Source organism: Phallusia mammillata, chromosome 8 (assembly GCF_965637545.1).
Source record: "Phallusia mammillata chromosome 8, kaPhaMamm4.hap1.1, whole genome shotgun sequence".
Classification (NCBI taxonomy): domain Eukaryota; kingdom Metazoa; phylum Chordata; class Ascidiacea; order Phlebobranchia; family Ascidiidae; genus Phallusia; species Phallusia mammillata.
This window is the reverse complement of record NC_137259.1, coordinates 9,258,631-9,276,591: the sequence shown is the minus strand read 5'-3', so window position 1 is coordinate 9,276,591 and position 17,961 is coordinate 9,258,631. Positions and strand designations below refer to the sequence as shown.

General features: G+C 34.3%; 2 protein-coding genes across 4 annotated transcripts; both read right to left on the bottom strand.

Moving 5' to 3' along the window:
• Window positions 1-9: 9 nt before the first annotated feature.
• On the bottom strand, window positions 10-14,857 carry LOC145204128 (uncharacterized). 3 transcript variants are annotated; one of them, XM_080076563.1, is made up of 12 exons: window positions 10,950-14,857; window positions 10,047-10,169; window positions 8,916-9,086; window positions 6,228-6,320; window positions 6,034-6,126; window positions 5,815-5,874; window positions 5,500-5,626; window positions 5,226-5,275; window positions 4,394-4,517; window positions 3,804-3,883; window positions 3,280-3,384; window positions 10-1,006 (listed from the first exon to the last, which is right to left on the bottom strand). In XM_080076563.1, exons 1-12 carry the CDS (start codon window positions 13,278-13,280, stop codon window positions 896-898), a joined length of 3,468 nt encoding a protein of 1,155 aa, XP_079932689.1. In that variant the 5' UTR covers window positions 13,281-14,857; the 3' UTR covers window positions 10-895. The 3 variants fall into 3 exon arrangements, with proteins under 3 accessions (XP_079932689.1, XP_079932690.1, XP_079932691.1); XM_080076564.1 differs by lacking the exon at window positions 5,815-5,874; XM_080076565.1 differs by lacking the exons at window positions 5,815-5,874; window positions 6,034-6,126.
• On the bottom strand, window positions 14,839-16,677 carry LOC145204752 (uncharacterized). The gene is made up of 3 exons (XM_080077347.1): window positions 16,452-16,677; window positions 16,156-16,242; window positions 14,839-14,949 (listed from the first exon to the last, which is right to left on the bottom strand). Exons 1-3 carry the CDS (start codon window positions 16,515-16,517, stop codon window positions 14,839-14,841), a joined length of 264 nt encoding a protein of 87 aa, XP_079933473.1. The 5' UTR covers window positions 16,518-16,677.
• Between the last annotated feature and the right edge of the window lie 1,284 nt (window positions 16,678-17,961).

The window sequence follows — 17,961 nt, the reverse complement described above, 5'->3', positions numbered from 1 at the left end:
ACGCTACCATTCAATGACAGCCTTGGGTCCGAGGCTCATTTTTAATAAAATAAATGTACAACTACGTCAAAAACCTTCAATTGACTATTACCCTAGGTAAATCAACAGGGTTGCAAGGCGAAATAAAAGTGGGACGTTGAATATATAAGATTTGTACGGTACAAAAGGATGTTTAAAAGTATTTCGGACGTAACAAATCCGCATTTGGTTCTTCATTTGTCTCCAGTAACAGAAATTTGACTAAGTGCATAACTATAACATTGTAAACATGTCTGCATATAACATCACTTGGAAATAGGACTAGCATTGCCGAAGATAATAGATAAACACTTTATTTATCATTAAACAGCATACATGAATCAGCAAAAGGCGACTAGATATTTGGCGGAGAAATTGCTTTGTGACGCTTGAATCCAAGAAAGAGAAGTGTTTAAACGTGTATGATATGCGATATTAACGCTAATTGGGGATTAGTTGTTCACATCATACAGTCGCATATTAATATTTCTATGGTGCACCTCTTGTAACCAGCAAGGGTCAAATTCATCGATAGCCTTAGAAAAACCACAAACACTGACTTCGTGGTGAACGAATTCCACTGTTCTGTTTTCAGAGAATAAGCAAAATATGTGAAAAATTATTTAACAGTACAAATCAAAATGTAAAGCGTGTGTGCGGAAAAACGATGTAAATAATCAAACCGTTTTGAAGCAATTAGATCGTTTTTACCAGTAAAAGATCGCTAACGCAGTAAAAACAGGACTTTTCAAAGGAGTGTGCTTGAACAAACAACTTGGCTGACGCATACCATCTCGACCTTAGGGTGGTTCCATGGCGCCTTTTCCACAGCATGTGTTTAATGCAAATGAATACTTTATGAAAACAAAATGAACCATCAAGATTGGCTACTAATTGCTGTTCTAGAAGCACGAATTCGTTCCAAGCGCTTTTCAAGGTGACTATTGGTCATCTCCATTTCCTCGATGCGATCCAACGCAGTGCGAAGCTAAGTAAAAAACACAAGATATCCTGTTTATTGGATATCCACATACATCTTTGCCACAATTACAACAGGTACAACTTTTATCTATCTAATTTTGATTGGGTCCCTACATGTACACAACACTTAACAAGATACATGTTTGCAAAAAAAAGAAACGAATGAGGGTCCAAACCTGTTTACAAGCAAATTAGTAGCAGTATAGAGTGCGAACACGCAATATGGTTTTAACGGTTCAAAGAGCTCTTCTGGCAAATGTGATTTTATTCCGACGTTTCGACGTCCTATACAGGTCGTCTTCATCAGGGGGTAAATCCAGCGTGCTAAAGGCACCTGCTTAAATATTAGAGGCCCAATCATTTGTTCGCGCGGTGTTTTCGTTGCGTTGTGACGTGCTTGCGTTCCATTCTTTTTTCCTTTGTTTATCGTGCACTGTACTAGTCGCATTCAGTGTTATCTACCCTGATGAAGACGACCTGTACAGGACGTCGAAACGTCGGAATAAAATCACATTTGCCAGAAGAGCTCTTTAAACTTGATACTATGCCTGGCAGCAATAGCTTACATATGGTTTAACGGGTTACTTTTATGTAAAACATGCGACCCAGTAACGTAACTGAAAACTGGGGGGCTTACTATTGCTAACATAAAACTGCACAGCACTTGAAACACCCTGCAATACAGAGCAAGACGAACTATCATTCACAGTTTGATATACAACTATCCGCAAACATTGCCAAGTTGCACACCTAATCAAGCGTAAAGTAAAGGTCATCTGTGTTGTATACCAATCAAACACTCCCATCGCGTCTCATGCAAATAGGGTGTCTGGCAAGCAGACATGGGGTCGAATACAGACGTCCTGTATTCGAATACTTTACGAATACTTGCATCATTGTATTCGAATTCATGAATACTTTGGTAATTTTTGAGTGACAGCAATTCGAATGGTATTCGAATAAAACGAGTCAAGTATTTGTATTCATGAATTGTTGACCAAACTACAATGACAAGTAATTCGAATACTATTCGAATAAACCAAGGCATGCATTCGTATTCATGAATTCTACGCACTTTTTGACGTTCGGCAATTCGAATTGTATTCGAATAATGCGAGTCAAATATTCGTATTCACGAATTGTTTCGTAATGTTAAGGTGGCAGCAATTCGAATTGTATTCGAATAAAGCGTGTCAAGTATTAGTATTCATGAATAGTTGACCAAAAAATTCATGAATACTTCGTCCTTTGTGAGATGTAGGAATTCGAATTGTATTCGAATTAATAGTTCTAGTTATTTGTATTCACGAATTGTTCAGTTGTTGTAAGAAGCAAACAATTCGAATGCATTGATTCGGATATTTGTAGTTGCGGAAAATAAAAGAAATAAAAGCGCCCCGAAACTTAAAATGTATTCGATCAAAAAGTAACATGGGTTCATGAATTGCAAATTTATAGATAAAAATGCAAACCAACGAGCTTTTTGTTGCCACATTAGCTTGACTGATTTAAGTCTCCGTTATATAAATTTCACCAAATTTACATGAGATGTTTGCTTCATGAACACGCTACACCTGTCATGTGCTGAGAACAACCCAATGTTGCAAGCTTTGTAACACAATTCCAGTTATGTAACGTCATAATTAAACTTCTATGTGTCATTGTTTCGTAACATTACAAAAACTTGTCAAAACAGGTCACTGCCAATTTGAATTGTATTCGAACTATTTGGCCAAAATATGTAGCAAAATATGTTCGACTACTCCTGGTCTGGAGGTAATCGACAATTCGAATTGTATTCGTAAAAATGTAGTCATGTATTCGATTTTACGAATTGTTACCTTGTCAAAGGCCGACAACAATTCGAATTGTATTCGTAAAAATTATCGTGTATTCGAATTTGCAAATTCTTAGGTTGGCAAAAACCTACAACAACTCGAATTGTATTCGAATAAATTTACTCAAGCTTTTGTATTCATGAATTGATGGTTCAAAAGATAACATCAACTATTCGAATTGTATTCATGCACCATCGAACGAATACCAAAATCATTCGAATACAGCACGAAGGTGGCAAAACCTGTATTCGAATGCATTCAAATACGAATGACGAATACGAATTGCCCCATGTCCGCTGGCAAGGTCGCAATTTAGACATATTCGTGGCTGTGAAGATACTCCATGGACCGAACGGGCTTATATTTTTAGTCAACAAGTACCATCCTACGAACTATTTGAAAAATGAGGGGTTGTACAAAATTTAGTAATAGACAAGCTTACATCGCGCATTAGCTTTCGCTTTTCTGCTCTCATTTCGTCTTCATTCTTCTCATAAATTTCAGAGGTTTGCTTGTAACGTTGAAGTTGACTTTCCAAGCGAGTTACCTTAACAAACGAAAAGTGTATTGATGTCTTTTTTTCTTTTCAGAGATAATAGTTTAAAAGTGACAATTCAGGACACTGTATTATGGCGAACATTAAACAAATGGTTATTAACCATACTTGGTAATACCTACATGTTGACTGAATTTACCTCCCATCAAGCGGCTGCCAAGTTAGAGACTTGACATGAGTATTTTACAACAGCAAATCTTATGGATTCAAACCCTAAATAATCCAATCCCAAAAGTATATTTAAACCAAATGATAAGAGGTTCAGTTGATACGGCATTTTTCAACTTTACTTTATTTGCTTCACATGCAAATGTTATGCAATTTAAACACAGACTTTTAGGGCAGTTTTGGTAATTTGTTTAAAACTAACCTTAGAGCTAATAGCTAACCATAAAGCTACATTGACTTACATTTCCATGAAAGGCAGCTAGTTCCTGTTCACTTTTTTGCAGCTTTAACTTGTATTCATTGACTTGTTTATTTGCTTCCCCTGCAGAAAGAAACAGGTCAAAATTACAGTAACCATATGTGCAATTTAAAACTAGATCAGGACTTATACACTTCATATACTATATACACTACAAACTAGTGGAAGGGAAGAATAAACAAAACAAGACAACACTATTACTTTAACGGAAGGTCACACAAATGTGTGATTTTGGTGACAAGTTGTACTGTGTCTGTGCGTCTTTTAACACATAACATGTCAAAAAGAGTGAAAGAGAAGGTGTTTTATACAATGTTATGAGAAAAAAGATCCACACTTTTATCTTGTCATTAACTCTTACTCTTTACTTCAAACAACATACTTCTAACTATTTTTCAATTCCTAGAAACTCATCCAAGAAAAGTGTAATGGGCAATGAATTGTAACTTCTGCATTAAAACACAAATCTTTTTGCAGGTACACAAAAGACCTTTTGGCATTACACTTCCGTAAATCACTTTTCTCATCTCATTCAAATACAAAGAAAAAAACAAAACAAAGTGTTTCACTTACGTTGAACTTCTAAAAGTTGCATTTCATTCAGCCCATTTTCAGCAATCTCTACACCTGAATGAACTGAAGTATGCATTGCTCTCTCCTGACGTTCTTCATAAATTTCATTTTGTAACCTTTTCACCTGCAAAAAAATTTCAAAACAAATGAAAATACTTGCAAGGTCGATTTTCTCTATATTTCGATTTCTTCATCCTAATTAGCGATTACTATACATACCATTTGACCTACTGACATGATTGTTTTTCCATGCAAAAACGAATGGGTTTCCACAAATGTGTTTTTGCAAATTGGTTACGGTATAAAAAAGGTGCATTTATTTTTGGCTTTTTAAGAAAAAATCTGTACAAAGCATCAACCCAAACTTAAAAAAGCTTCTGGCACAAAGCATTGCAGTCCCAAAACAGTTGATTTCTAATGACTGTTAATGCATGAAGCAGTCAACTACTGGATCAACTTTGGATAACTAGCTTGTATGTAAAGTTAAAAAGGTTCAAAGCACTTTTTCGTGACTAAAAATTTGAAACAAACCAGCATAAGACAGGAAAATGAAAGGGTGGTTAACTGCAGCATTCAAAATAAATGAAAAATGTTTTCGCTGGGTTTTAAGTCAAACGAAACAGATGGCACCAACATTACTATTTTTGCCAGCTGTAAAAGTTCATCCAAATCTAACAAACGTTTTATTGCAAAAGGACAAACAGCAGGGAAGATAGACAAAAATCAAGTATCAAATGTAAATCAAATCAGCGAAAGAAAAAATCGATTGAAACAATATGTGTCTAAACTCATAAATAACAAATAGGAAAACATGACTAAAAACATACATTACCTGTTCTTCCAGTTTATGTTTGTCATCCACCAGATTCCGTAATCTTGCATCTAAACACATGTGTGTTTTGATATCAATAATTCACTTCAGATCATATCACATGTACTTAAATTTTCCATTTCTAATAAAAGCTTTAAAATATGCATCAAACTTCTTATGATACTTCAACAAAATAATGCTTTTGGTGGGTTGTCCAACTGATGATTAACCACCAAAAATTAAGGCTTAACCATCATAGAAAGTAGCAAGAAAAAAGTCAAAACAATATTATTACCAAGAGGTCCTTCACCAACAGCATCTAGCAGTTCAGCTACTTCTGGGGAAACCAAGGCCATTCCAGCACCAACTTCTGAACTTTGAGATGAACTGTTATCATCCCCCACAAGGACCAAGCCTTGTTCCTGCAGAACATTGTTTTTAAAATTGTGTGTATTGAAACATATTAAAAGTTTAGTTGTTTGACATCAGTAATAGAGCAATACCCAAATATGTTATGAAGGATAAAATAAAAATAAATGTAACCCACATATTAGCAACTCAGCACCAACATCACAGTACAGTGAACAATGTCCACACTGTTACCACTTACATTTGACATGTTGTTACTCAGGTTATTCTTTTTTTTCAAATTCAACATTCTATTTAAAGCCTGGAAGAAAAGAGAAGTAGAGAGGTAAAGAAAGAGAAGAGATAAGATGCTGATCATGTCTTTTAAAGTGTAATAAAAAAACTTTAATTAACTTCATATTAAGAATAATCATAAAATGTATTAGTTATAAAATGATTTGTACACTGACACAGCCAGTACCTCAATCTTTTTATCTTTCCATTCAATTGTTTCTTTTAATTCCAATATATCTCGCTCACCAGTGTGTCTTAATTTTTGTACATTATTAAACTCCTGTGAGAAAGTTCACAGTCAGGAAAAGGTAAAGAAAAGAAGAACAGATGGATATGACAACGCAGTGCATGGCACAACATAAACAGAAAAATGTGAAACACCTGTATCAATTCATCTCTTTGTCGCAGAGTTTCTTGAAGATCATAGTATTTCTTCTGTAAACTCGAGTTAGCTTGTTTTTGATGTTCCACTTCCTAAAACAACATTGAAACTGTTACAGGATAGTTATTCAATACAGAACGAAACTAGAAGGGTGGCTTAGCACATATTGGCATTGCATTTACATCATAACCTATTTTAAAACATTAATATATTTCCTACACTTATTTTATAATGGGTCCCATATCAGTCACTGTCTTTTATAACCTTGGTTGTTTCTGCAGGCAGAAACTCATGGGTCCCCACACATGCAAAGTTGTAAATAATGCATCTCAAGAGATAACTACGAAAAAGTTTGTTGTTGTAAGATTAAACACAGTGACCTGAGTCTGAGCATAAATAAATATGCTATATAGACTACAAACTATTCAAATTTCATTCCATTTAGACATTGTTTAAAAAATCACAGGGTAAAACACACCATTCTACACCTATAAATGGCACACTCTACAAGTTGTCCGAATTTCATTCAATTCAGACATTGTTTAAAAAATTGACCCATTTTGGGGGGCTAGTGAGGTAAACGTTGGAGTCACAGTGTTGAACAAAACAATCGACAACTAAAAATAGCACACTTTATAAACTGTTAAAATGTTATCTAATTCGAACATTGTTTAAAAAATTCACCCATTTTAGAGGGCTAAAGGGGGGAATATTGAGGCTACAGGGTGAAACTCAACAATTGACACCTCTACAAGCAGTCCAAATTTCAGTTAATTCCGACACCGTTTAAAAAAACTCACCTAATTTAGGGGGTTAGTGGGGTAACTGATGGCGTTTAACGCCCAAAAGTATAAAGTATGAACAGTTATGTAAAATTTTATCCAAATCGGACAATGTTTAAAATTCTGACCACTAGAGGTGTTATTAGCAACATTCTTTAACGCCTCTGACATCACAAGGCTGTTAATACCCTTCTGACTATCATGTGCAAAAACGTCCAACAAGTATTGAACAAACACAAGTACCATATGTTCTGTTGCCTTTATTATACTATTCCACCACAGAAATCTTTTGTTTGTGGTGCGCAGCAACATACAAAAACGTTTTACATTTTGGTGTCAAGCGGGGTAAATACTGCGGTTATTAAGTCAAATGAAGCAGATGGCACATCTACATAACTATATCTACCATCTGTGAAAGTTTCATCCAAGTCCACCAAAGATTTCATGCCAAAAGTGCATGGACAAACTTCGGCAGAAAAAAGAAAAAACAAGAAAAGAAAACAAAAGGAAAAAAGAAAAAAACTAAGTGAAATCAAGATGCGTCCCCTTCAGGGAAGGGGACCCATAACAAGTTTAACCCAAGCAATGCACATTAAAAATATAATTTATTTAGGGTTGGCAAGTCTGTCAATTGACCGGTCAAATACGGTTCATTCACAGCACTCTATTTGACCAATCAAATATTATTTTCTTGTTTAAAATTTAAAGATTGTCAATTTTCTCAGGGTTGTATTGTGGTTGTTGTGAAGTCCAAAATATTTTTCTAGTAGCCCTTAAGTAGACATACTTTTGCATCAATTAAATGTTTGGAAAGCCAACATGTATTCATTCATTGGAAATAAATACTGAAACAAGTTAAGGCAAACTTTGAAAAAAACATTATTTCTAGCACTGTTTCTTTTTGTATGCTAACTTACACATAACCATTTATTTGATCGTTTCTCATTAAAAAAGGTAGAACAGTGGCCTAGCACATACAATGTGGCCTATTTTAAAACGTTTATTTAATCCCCACACTTATTTTAAACATTGGGTCCAATATTAGCCGTTTTTTTACTTTTGTTTATATCAGCAGGCAGAAACGCATGGGTACCCACAAAAGTCAATAACATAAAATTTCAATAGCCTTGAGGCATTTGTCAACAAAAATTTACTTATTTTAGGGGGTAAGTGGGGCATACAACGGGGCTATGAGAAGAAACACAACAATCAACAAAATTTTGCTTCCTATAAACATCCAATTTGGACATTAGTTTAAATAATATACCCATTTTAGGGGGCTAGTGGGGTTACTTATGCACCCAAACTAATGAAATGCTAAACCACAATGACTCAAACCATGGTCTTCCCAATTCCACTGTTAAAAATTTTGACCCCTAGAGGTGTTCAGTACAACACTGTGCTGAATGGCTTAATTCAGGGCTTCCCAAACTTTTTAGCCACTGACCCCTTCTAGTTTAATAAATTCATGACCTCTTGCATTTGATGTTTCCTTTAAAAGTGTTTCCATTAAAGTGTAGTTTAACCTTCGGTTATTCAGCCTGAAGCCCACACTCCATTTAGGTTACAACAACTGAATATTTGCAACCGAGGCACTTATATATTAGATGCCTCATACAGTGAAATTGTAACTGGAGGGAGGGTCTGTGTTAAGCGAAGCAGGCCTGATAGCTCAAATTGTTGTTGTTATGTTACAATTAAATACCAAGTCAACACTAAAAATTTGGCTGCGAAAGTTTTTGTGGTGTTTCTCATGACCTTGATTTGATACCATAAGCAGTGGTTACTTTGAGAATTCCAACTGAAGTTAACATGCATATATTTTGAGTTCATAATTTTTATCACTGTAACTTCTTTCTACAAGCTTCCACCATTAACTGTCTTTTTGATGCAAGAATAAATCACCTGACAAGTTCTTTTGTGTTCTTTTCTTAGCCGATATAATTCTTCTTCCTGTTCCTCCATTAAATCCTGAAGTTGTTGTGATTGATAATAAAGCTGAGTTCTTTCATTGTCCAACTGGGCAATTTGCAACATAGCTCGGCGATACTTTTCCTCCATTTCATTTAGCGAATTCTAAATAGCAATGTAAAACGAAAAAATGTTTAAAAGTTTGGTGTTGTAAGGTAAAATATAGTTATCAAGATTAGGCTTAAATAATTATGCTATGTAAAGTGCAAATTATACAAATTGGACTCAATTCAGACATTTTTTAAAGTTTGTCCTATTTTAATCGACACCTATAAATAGCAATTCTACAAGCTGCTCAAATGTAATCCTAATTGAACATCGTTAAAAAATGCACCTCTTTGGAGTAAATTGTGGGGTTACAGGGTTAAACACAACAAATGACGCATTAAAACAGCCAGTTCTATGAACCGTCTAAATTTCATTCAATTCCGACAATGTTTCCAATTTTTTTAGGGGGTCTTGTGGGTAAATGTTGGAGCTTTAGAGTGAAACACAATAATCAACATCTATATATAAATCTACAAGCTATCCAACTTTCATAAAATTTAAACAAAGTTTTAAAAATTCACCCATTTTAGTGGGGTATATGTGGGGGCTACAGGGTTGAACACAACAATTAACACTTATAAATGACATATTCTACAAGCTATTCAAATTTCATTAAATTGTGACACTGTTTCAAAAACTGACCTAATTTAAGGGGCTTAAACTCAAAAAAGTTTAACAGAGTTAAACTCAAAAAATAGCTTCTACAAATGGCATATTCTACAAGCTGTCCAAATTTCATTCGATTACCACACTGTTTGAAAATATCACACATTTAGGGGCTAGTTGGGTAATTGATGGATTTCTACACATAATCGTTTAAAATATAAAACCACAATGACCCAAACAAGGATCGTGCAAAATTTTTTGTCTTAATCGTCAGTGTTTAAATGTTGACTACTAGAGGTGTTTTAAGCGAAAACTTTTAATGCTTCTGATGTCATCAGGCTGTCTGCCATCTGCAAAAACAGCCACCAAGCAATCCAAACACAACTTCAGGGAAGGAGACCCATAACTAACCTTTAGGTCTTGCATTGACAAATCTGACCGCTCTGTAATAATTTCGGCATATCCATCAGTCCTGGTTGCGTTTAGCAGACCAGGCTGGCTGGAGTAGGAACTGCTGCTGGAAACACTGGCTGCCTGTATCAAATAACAGTATCTGTTAAAAAAACATTTTTTACAGCAAAAAAAAGTTAAAGCCCATATTGTTAAACCCCCAAGTTGTTGTATGTTTTTGCATAAACAGCATACTTATCCTTGTACAGTTCAACAAAATAAGCTAAACAAGGGTTCAATTGATGTCTATGTGTTTACATCACAACACAAATCCCTAAAACATGTCCACAGAAAAGTTGTGTAAAGGAGGAGTTCAAGGGTTTAAACTGCCCAGGCCTGCTTGAAGTTGAATTGGCACAAAACATTGTTTTCATAAAAATATCTTGAGTTGTAAAGTATATGTCAATGTTGTCGCAACACAAAATCTATTTTCTCATAACAAACCATGTTGCAATTCCAGCCTGGCACATCTAAACAGGTAGATTACCACTTTAAAAAAGAGTTTAGGCCTATATTGTTAAAGTAACAGTGATAGTTTTACTCACATAAATTAGATTGCGGTTGTGTAACACAATTTCAAAAGCTTTTACTGACAGCAACAAAATATAGGAACTTTCCCAATATTGTGTTGAATGAATTACATTATAAAATATATATTGCAGACCACCAAGGCTCTATTTCCAACTGTAAAAGTTTTATGTCATGGCAAAATATTTTATACCAAATGTAAGTGACAACTTGGCTGGGGAGAAAAAAGAAAAAAAGTTGGAGAAAACAATTTAAATGTCCTTTTGAGAAGAAAATGTCAGAAAGTATTTTTAAACCATAAAAAGTAAAATTATATCTCTGATTTTGCAATCTTACATTTGTTTTTGTAGCCCACATTCCCTTGTTGGCTGAATCCAGCTCTTTCCGTTTGTAAATATTTATGCCCTGTTCAACTAACTGATTTTCTCTAACATTTTTTTCAGAATTGAAATCCAAGTTCAGGTTGTTGTCATCACAACAGTAATCACTTTTATTCTCAGAAGTGTGATTTTGGGGTACAGCTTCTCCATGAATTAAGGTTGAATCATCCAAAAATGTAACCCCTGATTCAACGGGCCAACTTTCAACTGTTTGTACAGCAACACTAGCATCGGCTTTTTTTGTGGGAACCACCTGAGCCTTATCAGTTACAGGACATACAATGTCAACATCATGGAAAAGTGCACCATCTTCAGTTTTTACTGTGTTTTTTTCAAATGTTGCAGGTATTATATGTTCACTTTCATTGTCATTAAATTGTTCTTCTGAAACATTCGAACTCTCTTCAACAAATAACTTGGCTTGGCTTTCCTTGTGTGTGTCAGTTTGGGGTTTATCTTCAACAACCTTCAGCACAGTATTTTTTTCAGCAGTGATGAAACTACCACTAATGGTATTGTCTATTTCATTTGTTCTATCAGTTTGGGATTTCTCATCAATGGCTAAATCTAAATCATTTGAATTGCTTTGGGTTTCAAATTTACCATCACCATGAAATACTTTAGTACTGTCAATAGTTGTTTGCTGTTTTGCTGTTACTTCTGACCTGTCATCCTCCAATGTTGTGGTAACACTATTAGTTTCTTGAAAATCACTGACAAATATTTGGGGTAATTTGATCAACAGTTCAGCATGAGAGTTGGCAAAATATGATGTAATCAAGTTTGTTTCTTTAACCAAGTTGATGTTTGACAACATATGATGCAAAAAAAGATCTTGACAATGAACTGGCATTTTCTGGTAATTAAATTCCTTCTGTTTCCTGCCTGTATTGCAGTTCCTCGTCTCTGGTGATGATTGTGTTAAAGCTGCTGTGCCTGAAACTGGATTTTGAACAATGTTAACTGCCTCTCGGAGAGCTGAGTTAATAATTAACAGAGCCAATTGAGACACATGCTTATCCAAACATTGATCATCCGCAAATAGTTCGACACAGTTGACAGAGATAGCTGGTTCAATTTCAAAAGGAGGTCCACATATTGTTTCTAGTCCATTGCCGTTTTGAAAGTTTTCTATTCTATTTTCATTTTCTGATTCATTTGTTCTTCTGGTAACTGATTCTATGAGTTCAAAGACACAAGAACAAACTTCTGAATATTCAGATACGATATTAAAATTACTTTGTTCCATTATATTGACACATTGCATCAAACAGGTTACACATGCTATAACATCTTTCTCAACCACCACACCATCTTGTAATTTTTTCCATTTTGCATTGACAGGATACAACTTCCTATCATTTTCACAGATTTTCACAGGTATATATCTTGTTTCAATTGATGTATGATCAATACAAACATCTGTATTTTCTTCAGATTCCAAGAAGTGGTCATTCTGAGACTGGTTTATGTTTTGACTGCTTTCATTTGAATCACTTTTTTCAGCCATGCCAGACTGATAGCCCTCAGTTGGTACCACTCCAGAAGGCTGATGTAGATCATTGGCGCAAGTTACTAGATTTGAGCTGTTTTCTTCTGCAGGCTCTGCACTTCCTGGTGAAGAACCCAAGACAGGACAAGACTGCTTAACACTATTCACAGTAGCATGATGCAAACTGCCACTTGATTTCCCCTCCCTATTATGTTTATTTTTGTGCCCTGAGTCAACTTCCTGCATTACTTCTTTAACGTTTTGTGTCTCATTCTGCGATTTTGTTAAAAGTCTGTCTTCCAGGCATCTGTTAGTTACTTGTGTTTCAGCTTTTAGTGAAACACATACTGTTTCAACAGTCTTTCTCAAAATATCCTCAATCACAATCTTGTCCTGAAGGTTTGCAATTCCGTGTGAATCATCATTTATTGAAGATGAATTTTGGACTTTCAATGTTTGCAATGACACCTTTATTTCACCATTGTCCTTACTTTCCAATGTACTTTGTGTTTGAAAGGGTTCTTCTTGTTGACAATACAATTCTTCAGCAAAGTCATGCTGTGTTGAAACTGCTGGTGCCCCAAGGCTGCTTCGTCTGCGGCTACGAATAGGACCAATTCTTTCACTTCGCTTTTTAGACAGTCTGTTTTCAGTGCTTATATTTTCACCACTTGAAACACCAGAAGAATCATTTACTTGTTCAACTAAACTATTAGCAGACCCTAAATTACTTTCTTCAAGTTGTTGTTCAGTTTGTGCAACCCAATTATCTGTCTTTCCTGGGGCATTTCCCATTGTTAACACTTTAATAACCACACTTCAAATAACAAAAAATGTTTGTTTCTTATAAAGCAGCAGCATTAACAAAATTACTCTCTCAACCCTTCGATAGTACACACAATGCACTGCTCTATCCAAGGAAATTAGCATTAATAGCTTATGGTGGTCTTACAAACAGGAAGCTGCCTACTCATTTAAAAAAAGAGCAAGCAAACAATGACACATTGCTCGAGAAGGTAGAATTTTAATTATTCATTGCTGGATAGTATACAAGAGCACAACAGCCTATATATAGCAGGCAAGCAAGTTTAGACAAGGTTGAATTCACTTGAGATAAACGTTCCCTACATATCAAAGAAATCTTTTTGTGCGAAAAATCAAGTACTTTAGTACCAGATAACCAAGTTCTTTAATTTAGTTAAACCAAGTTCATTTTTTTAAATTTAGTTCTTAGAAAAAAACATCTCGTTTAAATGTAAACACTTCTCAATGCTTCAAACAGTCTTTTAGTTTTATGTTTGGCGCTGTAATTTGTAGTGTTGCCAAAACTAAACAAGCTTCTGTGTACTGTTAAAAGCAGATTAGTTCATGAACGTTAACATCACACAAATGAAAAAAAGAAACTTAGATCTTATGTGAAACATATTGGCAGCTAGCTCAGTACTTCCTCAGAAACCAGAAATTAGTTAATAAAAACATGAAGTATAACAAACATGCAATCAAACTTTTTCAAACGCCTAACAAAATTTTTAAAATTATGTAACAATTTAACTTCTGTGGGCAGTCAAGTTGGCCAACCCAGGTAATGCTCAATTCAGAAGTAAGCCATATTACTTTATGCTATGACATTCAATAAAAACTACTACATTTTTTCTATTCAGGAGAGAGCAAGGCTGACGGCCCACACTTATAAACTTAATTGCCATTCAACCTACCACAGCCAGCCTACATTATAAAATTTACAACTGTGACCTTATATAGGCCAAGTCACAACTTCATGTGATGACAAAACAAACATTTCACCCAATTAAAATCCTAAGTAAGAAGTACAAAGCAGTTTTTTTAATTTGTATTTCACACTGTTTGACGATGCTTACAGTTTAAATTTGAGTTTTGCAAAAACTAACTTACCAGTTATATCTCAATGCTTCAATAAACTTCTATGACTATTTATTACAGAAAAAAAAATTCAACAAAAACAAGCTAAGCCCAAATAATAATTTTGTTCGTTTTCTAAAAATCAAATTTATCTTTTTTCCAAAAATCAAATTAACAAAAACCAACAGTGGCATTCCCCTACTAACTTAGTTGTTTGTCATTATGCAGTTTGTTTGATATATTATGGTTTTATAAGGATGACTTAAATTTCTAATCTTCCACAAAATTTACCAATAGTAATAAAATAGGAAAACTTAAACCTTAAGTTATTCAGGGAAATATGTATAATATCAAGCGCTTGCATTAATTTAAATAGAAATTTGTAATGGTAAAGATCCTCCAAGCACACCAATAAGATATTCTTGATTAATATCAAAGATCAATAAATGAAAGAATCCAATGACATTGCCATTTTTTAAAAACTTTTAACCTGTATTTCTGATGCTATCTGCCAATTACTTACTCTTGAGTTAAGAATACTTTTTGCACTTTTATCATCCCAGTCACGATCATTCTTCTCTTGTGCCTATAAAAAACATAAAATTACATAATAAACATGGTGTCAATGTCGCCAATGAAAAACATCCACTTTATAGTAAACACATTATTACAAAAAAACTTTGTTGCAGTGATCATGATCTGCATAATAATTTATGATGGCAACTTTAAATTAAGGACAATTTTACAACATAAAATAATTATATATATACATAGGTAAACAATACCCCAGTGTTCCTTCTTGGCCTATGATAACTTCCAAACAACTTCTGTAATATTATCTCATTTAAACACATTGTGACTTTGTACTTACATAGCTAACAGTGGCATTTATTAAAACTAAACCGTTAATCAAGAATTCACAGAAAAATAGCATGAGACCAAAGTTGATTAATATTGTCAACTTCCTGTATGGCCAGGGCTTGCGATAACAAATGAAATCACTCAAGCATATCCAAACACAATTAGTTGAGGACCCAAACGGCAATGATTAAGCAGGTTTATAAGTTGTAAGATTAAATTTTCAACATACTTAAGAAACACAGATCATACATTTGTAAAAAAAATGTAATTGTGCTGATTGAACATTGTGTTGTTGTAGTGAGTTTTATAACACTGTGCATGAGGCCCCAAGTGCAATAAGGATATGCAGCACCCAGTATGAACTCTGACACAGGTAGTATAAAAGCTATAGAGTTTTTTAAATTTTAAAAGCCATTTAAGGCCTAAAATACACATTTGCAAACGTAAATAATTTGATGAAAACACAATTGTTCTATCCAAAAGGTGAAACTTAGATCTTTTTTTAAAACATTGAAATGTTTTGTTAATCAGTGCAACAATGAGTGTATGAGGATGCCCAGAAAAACAGAAATTACTCTTCCGAACAAACTTATGTGTGCAGTTACTGTGCAGCTGCATAAGTTTGACTGAAAACAGGTTCAGTATATTTTGTCAATATGTTGTTACAGAATTAATATAACATAAAATAATCACATAATTAGCAAATCATACATTGAGTGTTGTGCAAAAAAACCCTGTTTTAATTTTAATTCAATATCTAGAAACCCAACTTTTAATTCAATAGAATAGCATAGAAACCAACATCTGGCAAAGGAAGAGTGATAGACCTCTTCTGACATCTTGTGGTTGTATGTTATTTTTTGAAGATCATGCAAAAATGACAAAACATAAAAACAAAAAGCTAGTTTAATCTGAACATCATATATTTTACCTCTTTTTGCTGGCGCTCAAGTTCTCTCATACGAATTTCTCTTGCTTCAATTCGAGCTGCTCGTTTTTGAGCCAATCTTGCCTCAGCCTAATTGACAAAATATATGAGTAAACCAGCAGTCCTTACAAATAAAATAAAAAGTCATTAAATTTATTAGTAATCAATCAATGTATGTCCAATTTCATTGGTTGTGGGGGAATATTTGACATGGAATCAGTCTGCATACATGTTTACCATGATTTCTTACAGAAACCAGTGCATTAAGTATGCAGTGCAAAATTATAAGTGGTATTCACCTCTTTCGCTATTTGGCTCAAAGTTTCATCTTCAGCATTGTGTGTTCTTCCAGCACGGCGCCTCATATCCAATTTTGTAATAAGTTGAAACGTCGCATAAACTATCACACCTTTTTAAAACCAAGTTACTCACAGGTTTGTTTGTTAATTTAAACTACTTTAAACTTTTGTTAGGAATCTTTTGGTTTTGCTAAAAGAAATATTTTTTAAACCCCAGTGTTCAGAAAAATCTAATCAATCAGCTAATGTTATCAAAGACAACGCCCAAGTGTTTTTATTATGTTTTTACAGACTAGCAGTTTGTCTTATGCATTTATTATGCTGGTGTGGTGTTGATGACTTAAATTTACCTACTGGATATTACTGGTAGAAACACATTAAGCAATGGTGAGGTCAGAGTCGCAGAACCAGAGAAGAAAACATAAGTTTATATTAGCACAAACAATACCACAAAACCTTGGCCTTCTTTCTGGTATAATATTATTTCCGTACTTACTTACATTTGCATAGTCCTTGCCAAAGTTTAAATGTAACACTGAATGAAATGTATCACTGAGGTAATAATTTTAGTAAGTTATAGAGCTTACAATGACAAAAAAAATATCGGTTAAGAAAAATAACATTTGGTAGAAATTATTCCAAAAACATGTTTAATTTAAAACAGCATAATAGTCCGAAAATCAAAAATGTTTGATTCGTAAAATTTCTTTACAAAACAAAACTTAAAAGGCCGAAACGCAACACTACTTTAACGTAGACAAAAGCTGAACGGAACGTTGTTTTTTATTCAGCAGTAGATTCAAAATGCAGCGAAAATAGAGAGGTTATCCACTTAGATTTGTTTCAAACTTACTAAACAAAACGTAATGATCGAAACATTAAATGCAAAACGTCTTTCCATAAAGTCTCACTTTCACACTAATATTGTCTCCTTTTCGACTTTTTTTGCAACCAATGAGATAAGAAAATAATGAACGGTGTACAGTTTTGTTACCTGGTAAATTTTGTTCTTATCTGTTACATGTTGACACTTTGCTTCTTTTTTGTTCCTACCCTAATAGCTGCAATCGCATCCACCTCTGGATCTTACAAATAGTAAGCTTCCTCTTAACCTTAATGTGTGACGTCACTCACACCCCACATGTTTTCCACTAACAGCTGGTTGGTTTTCCATCTTCTAAGTAGCATTAAAAAGTACAATTATGCAACGAAAACTGTCCCAACCATTTGCATGAACAAAAAATAAGCGACGTTTTTGTGCACGTTTCTAAACTTGTTGTGTGTTCATAATTTTTTTAACAATGCGATTCGAAACAGGCGATGTAGGTTCAGAATTTGATAGTCGGATTTTTTCAGACTTTTTGTAAAGGGTACTGTTAAAGGCAGTGCCGGATTAACCATTAGGCAAAGTGGGCACGTGCCTACAGGCCAGTCAAAAATCCAGGCCACTTTACAACAGCGATCTTTGTGACAATGATTTGGCAACACTGATAATTCTATTTTCTTAGTT